This window comes from Ambystoma mexicanum, chromosome 14 (assembly GCF_040938575.1).
Source record: "Ambystoma mexicanum isolate Mex_15411 chromosome 14, UKY_AmexF1_1, whole genome shotgun sequence".
NCBI classification, from domain to species: Eukaryota; Metazoa; Chordata; class Amphibia; order Caudata; family Ambystomatidae; genus Ambystoma; species Ambystoma mexicanum.
Window position 1 is genome coordinate 646,458,001 of NC_090940.1, and position 15,597 is coordinate 646,473,597.

Here is a 15,597-nt window from a genome sequence, read left to right on the forward strand (position 1 = left end):
GCATTCTGAGCCTCTCTAAATTGCCCAGCACAGTCTACCGAAGGATTCTGATCCCCTCTACATTGCCCAGCAAAGTCCACCTGAGCATTCTGAGCCTCTCTGCATTGACCAGCACAGTCCAGCTGAGCATTCGGAGCCTCTCTACATTGCCCAGCACAGTCCACCTGAGCATTCTGAGCCTCTCTACATTGGCCAGCAAAGTCCCCCTGTGCATTCTGAGCCTGTCTACATTGCCCAGCACAGTCTACCCAAGGATTCTGATGCTCTATACATTGCCCAGCACAGTCCACCTGAGCAATCTGAGCCTCTCTGCATTGACCATCACAGTCCAGCTGAGCATTCTGAGCCTCTCTACATTGCCCAGAACAGACTACCCAAGGATTCTGATCCTCTATACATAGGGTGTCCGGTTTTCGGGGATAACCGGAAAGTGCCTGATATGTGACCCCCGTTAAAATTTTACAATTCTCGGGGTTATCCGATAAACCCCGTATTTCATAGTGCTGGGAGCGGGATTCGAAACCATGGTGTCTTGTTTCCAAGACACACACGTTGCCAGTGAGCTATCCTAGCAGCTCTGTTAAAGCATTGTCTATTGGAACTGACATTGCTACTGACCCTGCAATGATCATTTTTTATTATCCCATATTGCCACCTTGTGGCCAAATGCCGATTTGACTGCCTGGTCATAAGGACCACACATTGCAAACTTTGGGCTTGTTTTTGAAGCAAGTCGCGTGTTTTTTTCATAGGTCGCTTGTCGAGGGATTTGTCCGCTTATCGTGTGTTTTAGTCGCTTATTGTTGTGCTTATTTCTTCATAAGCACAACAATAAGAACACTTCAGTTCTCCCTGCACCTAAGATCAGCCCCTTCCATTACAATGCAGCACCAAACTGCTAATGATGGGCCATTAGTCACTGAATGGTTTCGTGCTGTTATTGTAATGGTAGGGGAGGTGTGCCGGTGCATGGGGAGTGGGCCTGCATTCTAGGCAGCTTTACCTCTCTGCAGGTGTGCAACTGTCATCAGTTAACACTCTGTGACTCATTCATACCAGCACCAGTTTGCCCGCGTAAAAAGCGCTTAAAAACACCCCACTGTCACTAACAGAGCAGAGAGCACTGACAGCAGCCACTTGTCTGCCGTCTCCAGTGAGCCTGAGCCAGCTTCTTCTTTGTTTTGCTCCTGCCCGGCATCACCGTCAGTCCCCAGAGGATCCAGCCTGCAGCCTGCGCGGGAGTCGCGACACACCCCTCTCCCCCCCCATTCAGTATCTTCAGTAAGGTGAGTCATGTGTGTTCCGCTTTTGACCACTTTGTGCCCCGAGCTCCCCAGCCCCCTTCCATGCGTTTTAATGGCAAATGTGCCCCCCAGGCACGTCGATGAAACGCCCGAGATGCATGGTGATCCAGCAGTGGCAGTCCTCTTCACATTTTGTGACCCAAAAAGTGGATGGGCGCGCCGTACTATCATGGCAGATTTAGAGGTGGTTGAAACTTGCAATGCGGTTTCAGTAGCGGCATTACTCCAGAAAGTCCTCAGCAAGTTTGGGAAGGACTGGAGAGATGTAGTGTGCGTTTGTAGTGATTCGGCAAGTTATATGAAAAAGTTATGTGATGATCTGTCCAAGGGCAATGCCGATTTCAAGGCATTCCCCATGCGGGACCCCTGCCACTTACTTGATGGAGTTTTAAAAGCAGCCTCAAAGTCCTCAGATTTGGTTAGGGGTGTAGTTGACTTTGTGGTCCATTCTGGTGCTCTATTTAGATATGCACGTGAACTCAAACGCAAATACCTATCATTTTGCACTTTGTTTGGCATGAAAGGAAAGGTTATCCCAACTGTCTCCTTTAGTCGGTGGTTCTCTGTATTAGAGGCAGTGAATGCCATACTATTGATGTGGCGACCTTTTACCGATTTCCTCCTTAGTGATGATGCCTCAGGCAAGAAATGTGAGGATATGAGGGCGCACATTGATACTGAGGTGAATAAAAGTACAGTCTACTGTGTTCTCCGATTTTTGCAGGAGAACATGACCGCTGTCGTTGATATAATGAAGAGGCTGGAATCCGAAAACACATACGTTTACCAAGTGTACAATGTCATTGGTGTGGAGGTCAAACTCTTATTTGAAAGAAAGTTGGGTGACACTTTCAGTGACTTTGGTCCAGTAACATGTGCACTTTTGGAATGTCTGCCACTTGGAAAACAAAGGACTGTTGAGGAAAATTTTAGGATATTCTACGCAACAATGCATGTAAAATGGCAAGCAATGCTTTGTCGAAACATTCCATCAGCCACCATGTCATTCGAAGTGAGTGAAGCCTCTTTGTGGTATGCCGTGCAAGTACTAGATCCCTTCCGCAAAAAAGAATTTAGTCAAAACTTTGAAAAATATGCATTTATTTTTAACCATTTTAAAGCCACTGAGACTGTGTACAGCCTATTTAACGCCTATTTGGCAGAGCCTGTGCCTGAGAATCTGCAGCTTCGGATGCATGAGTATTGGGTGGGAAAGCACCAACAGTGGGCAGATTTATCAGCTTGTGTGTTGGATATTTTGGCCCTGCCCGTGTTCAGTGCCAATGTGGAAAGGTCGTTTTCCCAAATAAAAGTCTTTATGGGAAGAAAAGAAAGGGCACGGATGGGCAAAGAGTCCTTGAAGAAATATTGTATGATTTATTACAATCATTTTGACTTGTAGGAATGCAACATATTACTTGATTAACATGAAATTGCTTAGAACATCTTGCACTGAGAGATTACCCTACATATGCACGCAACGAAGCAATAAAAGAACATTTCTGTGTTTACACCTGAAAAAACAGTTGTCCGCGATTTTTTGAAAGGGGCAAACGGGAAAACACTGATAAACACAGATTCCCAAAGTTTTTGAAAAAACTGGAAAAACACCCCCGGAAGTAAAAAAAAATAAACCCCTAAAACAGGAAACCCTATCTATACATTGCCCAGCACAGTCCACCTGAGCAATCTGAGCCTCTCTGCATTGACCAGCACAGTCCAGCTGAGCATTCAGAGCCTCTTTACATTGCCCAGCACAGACCAGCTGAGCATTCTGAGCCTCTCTGCATTGCCCGGCACTGTGCAGCTGAGCGTTCGGAGCCTCTCTACATTTCCCAGCACAGTCCACCTGAGCATTCGGAACCTCTCTAAATTGCCCACTACACTCACCCTGAGCATTCTGAGTCCCTCTACATTGCCCAGCACAGTCCCCCTGAGCATTCTGAGCCTCTCTACATTGCCCACCACACTCACCCTGAGCATTCTGAGCCTCTCTACATTGCGCAGCACAGTCCACGTGAGCATTCTGAGCCTCTCTACATTGCCCCGCACAGTCCACCTGAGCATTCTGAGCCTCTCTGCATTGCCCAGCACAGTCCACCTGAGCATTCTGAGCCCCTCTACATTGCCCAGCGCAGTCCATGTGAGCATTCTGAGCCTCTCTGCATTGCCCAGCACAGTCCACCTGAGCATTATGAGCCTCTCTGCATTGCCCAGCGCAGTCCCCCTGAGCATTCTGAGCCTCTCTACATTGCCCAGCACAGTCCAGCTGAGCATTCTGAGCCTCTCTGCATTTACCAGTACTGTCCAGCTGAGCATTCGGAGCCTCTCTTCATTGCCCAGCACAGTCCACCTGAGCATTCTGAGCCTCTCGACATTGTCCAGCACAGTCCACCTGAGCATTCTGAGCCTCTCTACATTGCCCAGCACAGTCCCCCTGTGCATTCTGAGCCTGTCTACATTGCCCAGCACAGTCTACCCAAGGATTCTGATACTCTATACATTGTCCAGCACAGTCCACCTGAGCAATCTGAGCCTCTCTGCATAGACCAGCACAGTCCAGCTGAGCATTCGGAGCCTCTTTACATTGCCCAGCACAGACCAGCTGAGCATTCTGAGCCTCTCTGCATTGCCCGGCACTGTCCAGCTCAGCATTCGGAGCCTCTCTACATTGCCCAGCACAGTCCACCTGAGCATTCTGAGCCTCTCTACATTGCCCACCACACTCTCCCTGATCATTCTGAGTCCCTCTACATTGCCCAGCGCAGTCTCCCTGAGCATTCTGAGCCTCTCTACATTGCCCACCACACTCACTCTGAGCATTCTGAGCCTCTCTACATTGTGCAGCACAGTCCACGTGAGCATTCTGAGCCTCTCTACATTGCCCCGCACAGTCCACCTGAGCATTCTGAGCCTCTCTGCATTGCCCAGCACAGTCCACCTGAGCATTCTGAGCCCCTCTACATTGCCCAGCGCAGTCCATTTGAGCATTCTGAGCCTCTCTACATTGCCCAGCGCAGTCCCCCTGAGCATTCTGAGCCTCTCTACATTGCCCACCACACTCACTCTGAGCATTCTGAGCCTCTCTACATTGTGCAGCACAGTCCACGTGAGCATTCTGAGCCTCTCTACATTGCCCCGCACAGTCCACCTGAGCATTCTGAGCCTCTCTGCATTGCCCAGCACAGTCCACCTGAGCATTCTGAGCCCCTCTACATTGCCCAGCGCAGTCCATTTGAGCATTCTGAGCCTCTCTACATTGCCCAGCGCAGTCCCCCTGAGCATTCTGAGCCTCTCTACATTGCCCAGTACAGTCCCCCTGAGAATTTTGAGCCTCTCTACATTGCCCAGCACAGTCCCCCTGAGCATTCGGAGCCTCTCTACATTGCCCAGCACAGTCCACCTGAGCATTCTAAGCCGCTCTGTATTGCCCAGAACAGTCCACCTGAGCATTCTGAGCCTCTCTAGATTGCCCAGCACCGTCCACCTGAGCATTCTGAGCCTCTCTGCATTTCCCAGCACAGTCCACCTTAGCATTCTGAGCCTCTCTGCATTGCCCCGCACAGTCCACCTGAGCATTCAGAGCCTCTCTGCATTGCCCAGCACAGTACACGTGACATAATGAGCCTCACTGCATTCCACAGTGCAGTCCACCTGAGCATTCTGAGCCTCTCTACATTGCCCAGCGCAGTCCACGTGGGCATTCTGAGCCTCTCTATATTGACCAGCGCAGTGCCCCTGAGCATTCTGAGCCTCTTTACATTGCCCAGCACAGTCCACCTGAGCATTCAGGGCCTCTCTACATTGCCCAGCGCAGTCCACCAGAGCATTCTGGGCCTCTCTAGATTGCCCAGCACCGTCCACCTGAGCATTCTGAGCCTCTCTGCATTGCCCAGCACAGTCCACCTTAGCATTCTGCGCCTCTCTGCATTTCCCAGCACAGTCCACCTGAGCATTTTGAGCCTCTCTACATTGCCCAGCACAGTCCCCCTGTGCATTCCGAGCCTCTCTACATTGCCCAGCACAGTCTACCCAAGGATTCTGATCCTCTATACATTGCCCAGCACAGTCCACCTGAGCAATCTGAGCCTCTCTGCATTGACCAGCACAGTCCAGCTGAGCATTCGGAGCCTCTTTACATTGCCCAGCACAGACCAGCTGAGCATTCTGAGCCTCTCTGCATTGCCCGGCACTGTCCAGCTCAGCATTCGGAGCCTCTCTACATTGCCCAGCACAGTCCACCTGAGCATTCTGAGCCTCTCTACATTGCCCACCACACTCTCCCTGATCATTCTGAGTCCCTCTACATTGCCCAGCGCAGTCCCCCTGAGCATTCTGAGCCTCTCTACATTGCCCACCACACTCACTCTGAGCATTCTGAGCCTCTCTACATTGTGCAGCACAGTCCACGTGAGCATTCAGGGCCTCTCTACATTGCCCAGCGCAGTCCACCAGAGCATTCTGGGCCTCTCTAGATTGCCCAGCACCGTCCACCTGAGCATTCCGAGCCTCTCTGCATTGCCCAGCACAGTCCACCTTAGCATTCTGCGCCTCTCTGCATTTCCCAGCACAGTCCACCTGAGCATTCTGAGCCTCTCTACATTGCCCAGCACAGTCCCCCTGTGCATTCCGAGCCTCTCTACATTGCCCAGCACAGTCTACCCAAGGATTCTGATCCTCTATACATTGCCCAGCACAGTCCACCTGAGCAATCTGAGCCTCTCTGCATTGACCAGCACAGTCCAGCTGAGCATTCGGAGCCTCTTTACATTGCCCAGCACAGACCATCTGAGCATTCTGAGCCTCTTTACATTGCCCAGCACAGTCCAGCTGAGCATTCTGAGCCTCTCTGCATTTGCCAGTACTGTCCAGCTGAGCATTCGGAGCCTCTCTTCATTGCCCAGCACAGTCCACCTGAGCATTCTGAGCCTCTCGACATTGTCCAGCACAGTCCACCTGAGCATTCTGAGCCTCTCTACATTGCCCAGCACAGTCCCCCTGTGCATTCTGAGCCTGTCTACATTGCCCAGCACAGTCTACCCAAGGATTCTGATACTCTATACATTGCCCAGCACAGTCCACCTGAGCAAACTGAGCCTCTCTGCATTGACCAGCACAGTCCAGCTGAGCATTCGGAGCCTCTTTACATTGCCCAGCACAGACCAGCTGAGCATTCTCAGCCTCTCTGCATTGCCCGGCACTGTCCAGCTCAGCATTCGGAGCCTCTCTACATTGCCCAGCACAGTCCACCTGAGCATTCTGAGCCTCTCTACATTGCCCACCACACTCTCCCTGATCATTCTGAGTCCCTCTACATTGCCCAGCGCAGTCCCCCTGAGCATTCTGAGCCTCTCTACATTGCCCACCACACTCACTCTGAGCATTCTGAGCCTCTCTACATTGTGCAGCACAGTCCACGTGAGCATTCTGAGCCTCTCTACATTGCCCCGCACAGTCCACCTGAGCATTCTGAGCCTCTCTGCATTGCCCAGCACAGTCCACCTGAGCATTCTGAGCCCCTCTACATTGCCCAGCGCAGTCCATTTGAGCATTCTGAGCCTCTCTACATTGCCCAGCGCAGTCCCCCTGAGCATTCTGAGCCTCTCTACATTGCCCAGTACAGTCCCCCTGAGAATTTTGAGCCTCTCTACATTGCCCAGCACAGTCCCCCTGAGCATCATGAGCCTCTCTACATTGCCCAGCACAGTCCACCTGAGCATTCTGAGCCTCTCTACATTGCCCAGCACAGTCCACCTGAGCATTCTGAGCCTCTCTGCATTTCCCAGCACAGTCCACCTTAGCATTCTGAGCCTCTCTGCATTGCCCAGCGCAGTCCCCCTGAGCATTCTGAGCCTCTCTAGATTGCCCAACACAGTCCACCTGAGCATTCTGAGCCTCTCTGCATTGCCCAGCACAGTCCACCTTAGCATTCTGAGCCTCTCTGCATTTCCCAGCACAGTCCACCTGAGCATTCTGAGCCTCTCTACATTGTCCAGCACAGTCCAGCTGAGCATTCTGAGCCTCTTTACATTGCCCAGCACAGTCCACCTGAGCATTCTGCACCTCTCTACATTGCTCTCCGGAGACTACAGAGACCTTCAATCTTCCCTAGACTGCTCATGAAGAGCCTTGTAGACCAATTCCAAGATGTGACTGGAAAGCGTGTGGGCAGGTGCCCCCCGAAACAAGTTAGTTGTTGGACTTTTTGGAGAGATAGCCATCAAGGAAGGGTTTAATGCCAACTTTGATCATTTTCTTGGAGAAACCCATTTTCATGATACTTGATATACACTCATTCTAAGGTATGACGGAAAGCGTGTAATGCGTCAATACGACTCGCTATATTAATTTCCGCTGCTGTGGCTTTTTTTTTTACATTAGAAATTATGTCTAATGTAAAAAATGTAATGTGTACTATTAGAAAAACAGTATATTATTACATAATTGGTCTCACTTCAACATTCACGGTAAACCCCTTACCGCTATGCAGTACCGTAGACATGTTTTATGCTCTATTCCATCTTCAAGTAGTATTACAACATCTGAAAAGAAACACGAGGAACAGTGTCAGAAATCCCAACATTCTTGTAGAAATGGCTCAGATACTTTCTAAATTAAGGAATCCTTCTCAGACTCGTAAAGCATGGTACACTGGGGAAATCTACAAAATGGCCTCCTCGCCAGGAATGCTCTGGAGCCTTGTTTTTTCGCCATCACAAATTAATTAATTAAATTGTGCAATTCCAGAAATTCCAGTCATATGCCTGACATCAGCAGATCAATTAATAGGTTTTGTTTTTTTACTTTACTGCCTAATTCCTTTCCCTAGTTGTGGCACGTGCTCCTTATCATTAATCTGGTGTTTACAGCTATAAGATCAAGATCAGAGACAGATATTACCTGATCAAGAACATTTGACAGAAATTGACATGTTTTTCAGGGAGAAGCAACTTCTATCATAAGAGAAGCAGAAAACCTGTCATTGTCATTGCCCAGGTTTTGACAACTAAACACTTACAGGCGGAGATTATTGCAGTGAAATCCCTCAATATACATTACACAGATTCTAGACTCATGCTCAGTAGCCAGAAAGTGAACTAGAAATTACTTCCTTGGAGGAAAATATTTCTGCACAGCCATAATCCCCAAATAGATTTAGTCACAATAATCAAAAAATCCCAGAGGACGAAGAGCCATTGCAATGTCAAAGACGAGTCTGTGGGAATCTGGCAAGAAAATGCAGGAATCAAGAACCAGTGGAGCGCGCGCCTTAAACACCAAGGAGAGTGGACATCTACAACATGTTCTGGTTAAGTTCCCTCGCTACGACAGGCAAAGGAAAAGACTTCTAGAAAAGAGCCGAACCGGGCAGGCCTCAGGGAAACCGCGGAACTGGCGGCTCATCTACACGGAGATGGCTACTCACTCGCACATGGTAGCATAGTAGGATTTTCTAAGACCCTCCTCAGTTTACAATGAATCTCCCCCGCCTGTGCAGACGTGTTTCTGTTCATATTTCATGATAAAAGTGTCAATGATTCCATGTCCCTTTTCTTTCTCTGGCCTGGCTCCTTAGCTCATGTGCCGCTCTCTCCAACTCTACAATCCATTGTTATTTGTATGATCTTCTGTGCGGATACAGGAGTTTTTAAATATTCCATTTGCTGATTTGTGTGCTAAGGCTTGAACATGTAATGACATCATACCAGAAGGCACCTTAAAACCCCAAAGTTCCTAGCCAGCATGACTCCATTTTCATTGCTCAAAATATGTATTTGCAAAGAATCTCGCAAGAGCATGTTAGATTGGCAAAATGTTACGCAAATAAAATTGCCTGAGAGATATTTTTGTGCTTTTTGGTAGGGATTTGAACTGCTACGAACATCTTACATTTCCTCTGCTTGTTTATTTTCTCCCTACAAAGGTTCGGGGCAAGGCTTTCAATAAATGGGGAATTGCTTTGTTTTGGTTCTGCCCCCCTCCACCCCCCCATTGTGCAAAGAAAATATATCTATCAGGAAAGAGGGGATTGCCTCCTTCTCACAGTGCTCCCTGTCTAAGCTCTGGCTCCCCATCAGATCCCAGCTTCTCTTTAGTGTCAACCTTGTTTTCTTTGCCAACCTCAGCCACTCCTCATCACTCATTCTGTGTTCCCTATTAATGCACCCCCTTTGCTACAAGGCGACGTTAAGTGCTGGCTAAGAACATCTATGTGTGTGGATGGATAGATAGATAGATAGATAGATAGATAGATAGATAGATAGATAGATAGATAAATGATGGCTGGATGGATGGATAGATAGATAGATGATGGATGGATGGGCGAATGGATAGATGGATGGATAGATGAATAGATGGACAGATGGATAGATGGATGCATAGATGGATGCATAGATGGATACATAGGTGTATACATGGATGGGTGGGTAGATGGATAGATGGATGATGGATGGACAGATGGATGGACAGATGGATGGATGGATGGATGGATGGATGAATGGATGGATGACTGGATGGATGGATAAATAGATGAATGGGTGGGTGGGTGGATGGATGGATAGATGAATAGATGGATGGGTGGGTGGATGGATGGATGGATGGATGGATGGATGGATAGATAGATGAATAGATGGATGGATGACTGGATGGATGGATGGATGGATGGATGGATGGATAAATAGATGAATGGGTGGGTGGGTGGATGGATGGATAGATGAATAGATGGGTGGGTAGATGGATGATGGATGGATGGAGGGATAGATCTTTATTTAGAAAATGAACCCTTTTTCATAAGGGAACAAAATACAATACACTAGCAAACCAGTAACCTAAACATTTTAAAATACTGTATAATATTAAGACACATTGAACTGTAAGAAATGGCTTCTTAATGTTCAGTCGTGTTCAATGTGGCAGTGGATGCAAAGTACAGAGTGCAGGTCGGGTGCTGCCACCGCGTGGAGAAAGGCTGAACTTGCCTGTCTCACTCCCCATCTTTTCAGCACGGGTAAAGGGCATTTCCTTCTGAGGTTGGAGTAAACGGGGCATAAGAAGAAGATGAAATGGAACGTGTCGTAGCCTGAGGCCAGTTACAGAGGCCTTCGCTTATCGCGTTGTAGCCGTCGCCGCACGCAGGCCAGCACCTTTTATGAATAGCAAGTTTGACCTAGGGCGAATCAAACACCTATTTTCCCAGGTTTATTGGACCGTGTGCAGTATATGCTTGAGGTAAACCTGGGCACTCTGTGTTTCTTTTGAATTCTTTGTGTTCTCTGTGTGCGGATCTTAATAAAAGGACGTCTTTAGTGACCCTCGCGCAGTCATGAACACTAGACCTATGGCTGTTGGGAAAGAGCTCTTTGCTGCCAAATTTCCTTAAAGAGGTTCTGATGTAATTTCACCAAGGAGAGCTATTATGCAGGTCAGAGTTCAGAATATCGTCCACTGACAATTTTAGTGAGAGTAAGATGTGAGTTCCTCCAGGATCGTGTCGAGTAACTTAAAGCCTGCAGGACTATATAACCTTAAATATACCTCACTCCATATTGCTCATGTAAGAGACAGCCCAAAAAGCAGTGGCGTACTCCCATTACTGCTGAAGGAATTAGTTCTCCTCGGTTTGGATTAAATGTCTGGCTTTGGTAGCCCCCAAATGCCCACCCCATACAGATCCAATGGAAGGAATTTGCCTTTTTCTACATGCGGGCAATGGGCTCTAAGGGTAGGCCTCCCAGTTTTCCCCTATATCTTAACATGGAACCATTGACCTGTGCCACTTTAACAGCTTGATTTTTAATATGAGAATGTCATTTAAGATCTTGTCATTTAATAACACCTAAATAACAAAAAGAAGTGACCCAGTAATGTTTCCTCCCGTGGCTAATATTGGGGCACCAGCCCATCTTGTGTTACTGATGCACACAACTTTTGAATTGTTAACATTAACCTTTAGATCCCCTGTGCTCATGTAATGTGAATATCCTGTGGTCAGCATTTGCAAATCATGTTTTGTTCTTGCAATGAAGGCTGCATCGTCTGCGTACACGAGAACGCATATTTTACGGTCACAAATTTTAGGAACATCGCTTGTCAATTTGCCCAATTCTGTACTGACATATACATTAAAAAGTAATGACTCAAAGACACAGCCTTGTTTTACCCCACACATTGATGGTCGAAATGCCTGCGTTAATTTGCCCGTGCTACCATACCACACTCTTTCTGTTAGATTTGTATTCAATCAATATTTGGAGTATCGAGTTAGGCCTTCCAAGACCCTGTACAGTGATTTGTACAGTTGACGCAATCGGATGCCGTGGACAGAGCCATGAAACCTGAGTGCATCGACTTTTGTATCCCCGAACATGCTTATCTAAAATTAATGTCAGGATCTGATCCACGGTTCCAAAGCCTGCCGGAATACATATTGAAAAAGGATTCTATTTGTTTGTACCCATTCTAATATCTTTCCATGCATCACCCCGCCAAACCATGTGGCTGTGGTGGCAACTATGGAGATTGGGCAGTAAGATGCGGGATCTGCTCGATAGCCTTTAAAAAAAAAAACGTATGATTACCACTTTTTCAGATTTTCAGAATAGCCTTTAATTGTAAAAAGATAATGAATGTCTACTACGATGGCAACTAAGTCTGGCCCTGCAGTCTTACCATTTCCCATCCCAGATAAATATGAATGTTAATATTTCTCAAAGTCCCTTCACTTTTTGTTTGTCTCTGGTTCTTGGTCATCAACTCAACCTCCTCACCATGAGCGTTGTAAAGTGTTCTACACATCTCATTGAACCCACCTTATCTGCGGGATCAGAAGGGGGGTTTGTGTTATCACTCAGACCAGCAGCGACTACCCTCCAGTACCGGATAGTGAAGCCTGCTCTAAGTTTGACCAGGCTTGTACCATTCATTCTAGCTTCCTCGGCCTGAGTACCTAATCATAGCCAAATCTAGGTTTGACTAGTTCGGATTGATTTCTATTCTGACCTTTCAGAGCTGTCAATAGTAGCCGCTTTGCGATTCTGGACTTGGCTTCGAACCACGACTTGTACATAGATTTACCAAACTAAATGATATGATATGATATGATGATATGATAGGTTATTTATGACGCACTTAATACCCAGAGGTTTCTAAGCGTGGACCCGGGGATCGAACCTGTGTTGCTCCGTGTCGTCTTGCTTCCAAGGCAAGTACGTTGCCCCTGAGCTATCCTCCCGAGACTATGATGAAAAAGCACCTTTTTTAAATATTGTATTTTTCATATTTACCAAATGTTTTGTGCGGTTAAGATAAACCTTTCTCAAAATGCTTCTTAACAAACTGCTTGAGCAAAAAAGAAGACATAGCCGGCACAAATCAGCTTGCACCTCAAGCTACTTAGAAGAGAAGCGGGGCGCAGCACATTGGTAATGGGCCACCATATGCGCATGCAATCAACATGTTAGAAATGCGACGAAACTCACCCAAGAACCTCCACATCGGCACACTTTCATCCTGTGTTCCAGAACATCGCCAGAAAAAATGTTGATGAAAGGAAACGTCTATGATCCTGCTGTGGGTGGGAGCTTTGTTCTCGGGGCTGAAGGCTAGTGTGGTAAGAAGCCTGGGGTGATCCTCCTCCGTAGGAAAGCTGCAAGTAAGTTATACAATTACTTCCATCGCTTGTGAAAAAGGCAGAAAAACCCAAAGCTATAATTCACAGTAAGTATCCATTCCAATCCAAATTTGGGGACAGACCGAATTGCGTGTCACAGTCCTAGATTTTGTTAGGTTGATTAACTTGGTTTGTCCCACTCACCACCCTGGGGCATTCTGCTTTCTACTGGGTCCAGTAGGCAGAACTTACAGGACGATTTATATTACATGAAAAATTACTAGAATGAAGAAGTGACAATGAAGCACAAAATGGTTCATTTGTTTATTATACAGCCTTTCATAATGAAATCACTATCTATTCATTCTACGTATTTTAACTGAGTAAAATCAACTCACATTAATGTTTTTGGTGTTTTCCTTTGCAATCAGTTTAAAAAAATGAAATTCGGGACAAAACAGAGAATTCTGTCAAGCTATGAGAATTCACCAAATCCCCTTTATTATTGAAAAACATTACTTAACAGTTAAGAATTTGTTATCCCTTATCCATGAGAAAACTTCCAGATCGCTTAATAAAAAATATTTTTGGGGAAAAAGAAAGATGCATCGAAATTTCAAATGATGATATGCGTCATATTTTAATTCCATTTAATAAATTAAAACACTTTAATGATTTAATACTAAAAAATAAGCTATGTTTTCTATTTGGCATTTTCATTATTAGATCCCATTTTTTTGAAACGTCTCCATTATCACTTCCTTCATATTGATGTTATCTTTGTGACTTTCTTCTTTTCCTTCCCTTAGGATCACAGAATTCCCTTATCGTGCAGTGGACTTCCTGTCCCCCCACCTAAGTGGGCCGGGAAGATGCTGGGGATAGAAGCGCGAGGCCCCTTCTGATGGCAAAACAGTATTGTGGTTTAGTGGAAAATAGCAGTAGTTCTGGCATTGGTCAAGGGGAGCTCAGTGGCAAAAAGCTCAGAAACAACTGCCTAACTGTGGGGACTTCGACCATCCACTCGGTGGGCGTGCGCTCACCTGGGCTTTTTTGAAATTGTATATGAAATTGAATGATGGTAGATCAAGCTCTGCTAATCCGCACACATTTTCCTATGCTCACTGCACAACACATAGTCCAGTGTACTCTGGGTGGACACAGCCTACAGACACAGTCTTCCGTGTCATATTTAGTTGGGATCTGACAGGTGGAGTACATGATGCATCTCAGAAAGGGGTAGGGCCAAAACCTTCCTCATGCCATGGGCCTATCAAAGGCTCCATTGATCCGCCATGTCCTTTTGTGGAAGCACTGCAGATGGTGGCAGCAATTAACATAATTCACATAATAATAGAGTATACTTTAAAGAGACCCACATGGGGCCTGGCTGCAGAGCCTAAACAAAAAAACAGGAAAACCCCAACAACCTTGGATATACACTGTGTCAACCTGAAGCCAGCTCCCGCCTCTCAGTAGCAAGGGCAGTGACCTGTCATGTATGTGAATATCTATTTACAGTAGTCATCCCTGCAGGGGAACCCAATTCAGAAGGTACAAGTATGTGGTTTGGCGGCGTCCACAAGTCTGGTCTTGCCACAGCTTCAAAGGAGACTTGCCTCTTTGTTCAGGAACCGCCGCAAGCTCAATTAACCAGAGAGACCCTTTGATCCACAACAGACAGGAAGATGGGTGGGACTTCGTATTACATGTTTTCACCCCTTTACCTTTTCTGTTGCAAAGCACTCTGGTTTTGACCTCAAGCATAAAGGAAATTGTTGATGGGGGCCCAGGATTGATTCATTAAGGTAGGGTTAGCCTATGCCAATCACCAAGGCCCATTTGACTTTAAAAGAGGGTCGACCCCTCTTTTGGGCAGATCATCTGAAGACTTGGCAAGGAGCAATAGGAAGAACTCATTTGGACCCTGACTGAAGGTACAGTCTGCAGTACATCTTCCTCCAATGTAGGAAGGCCAGTATTTCCAAAGAGGGAAACAAGATCCCTCTCCTAAACATGTCCCAGGGAACAGAGGGAGATATTGAATCCAGAGGACCCACCAGCAGCTCCAGAACTGGTACCCAGCCAGCGAACAGCGTGCCTTCTAGGCTCTGCAGCAAGCTTCCTAGGTGGGAAGTGCCAGAGAGTCTCTGTAACAAACCAAGGACAAGGCAGTTTTCTGCAACACTCTCCTCAGCTTTGGGTCGTTTGCCTTAAAGGACGACACAAGCCCAGTGAAGAAGCTTTGGAGGAGTGCATCGACAAGCATCTACCAACGTGTGCATTAAAGGACATTTTCAAGCCAGTCGAGCCCCTTGAGCTGCAACCAAGTGCACTGCTGACTGTTGTTATGCTGCAGTCGTTCACGCTGTCTGAGACACCGCGATCAGTGCTTCAGACCCGCCGACCAGCACTATAACAACGATTCCTAACCCCGAGCAGCCTTGTAGGCCAGACTGCAGCCGTCCATCCAGCCTCGCTCGCCGAAATGCTTGCCGCCTGATACCTGCAGCTGTCTCCCGTCTTGAACTCTGTCGCAGGAGCCGCAAAGCCCCTTGAAACCGACTCTATGCTGTTGAGCACCAAGAACTTCTACAAGCACAAGGTACATTGTGGTTCTGTCCCCCTGGTCCTTCTCCGAAGGCCCCATGTGACATTTTATGACCCTTTGTGTTGAAACCAAGT

At 47.1% G+C, this 15,597-nt stretch overlaps 1 protein-coding gene across 1 annotated transcript in view; it reads right to left on the minus strand.

Moving 5' to 3' along the window:
* LOC138527099 (protein ELYS-like) overlaps positions 1 to 15,597 on the minus strand; it is a 510,654-nt gene that overhangs the window by 356,835 nt on the left and 138,222 nt on the right. The window contains exons 9-10 of the mRNA XM_069638141.1: positions 12,782 to 12,948; positions 7,785 to 7,846 (exon numbers count right to left, since the gene is read on the minus strand). Coding sequence (XP_069494242.1) covers positions 7,785 to 7,846; positions 12,782 to 12,948 — 229 coding nt within the window. The remainder of the gene's footprint in view (positions 1 to 7,784; positions 7,847 to 12,781; positions 12,949 to 15,597) is intronic.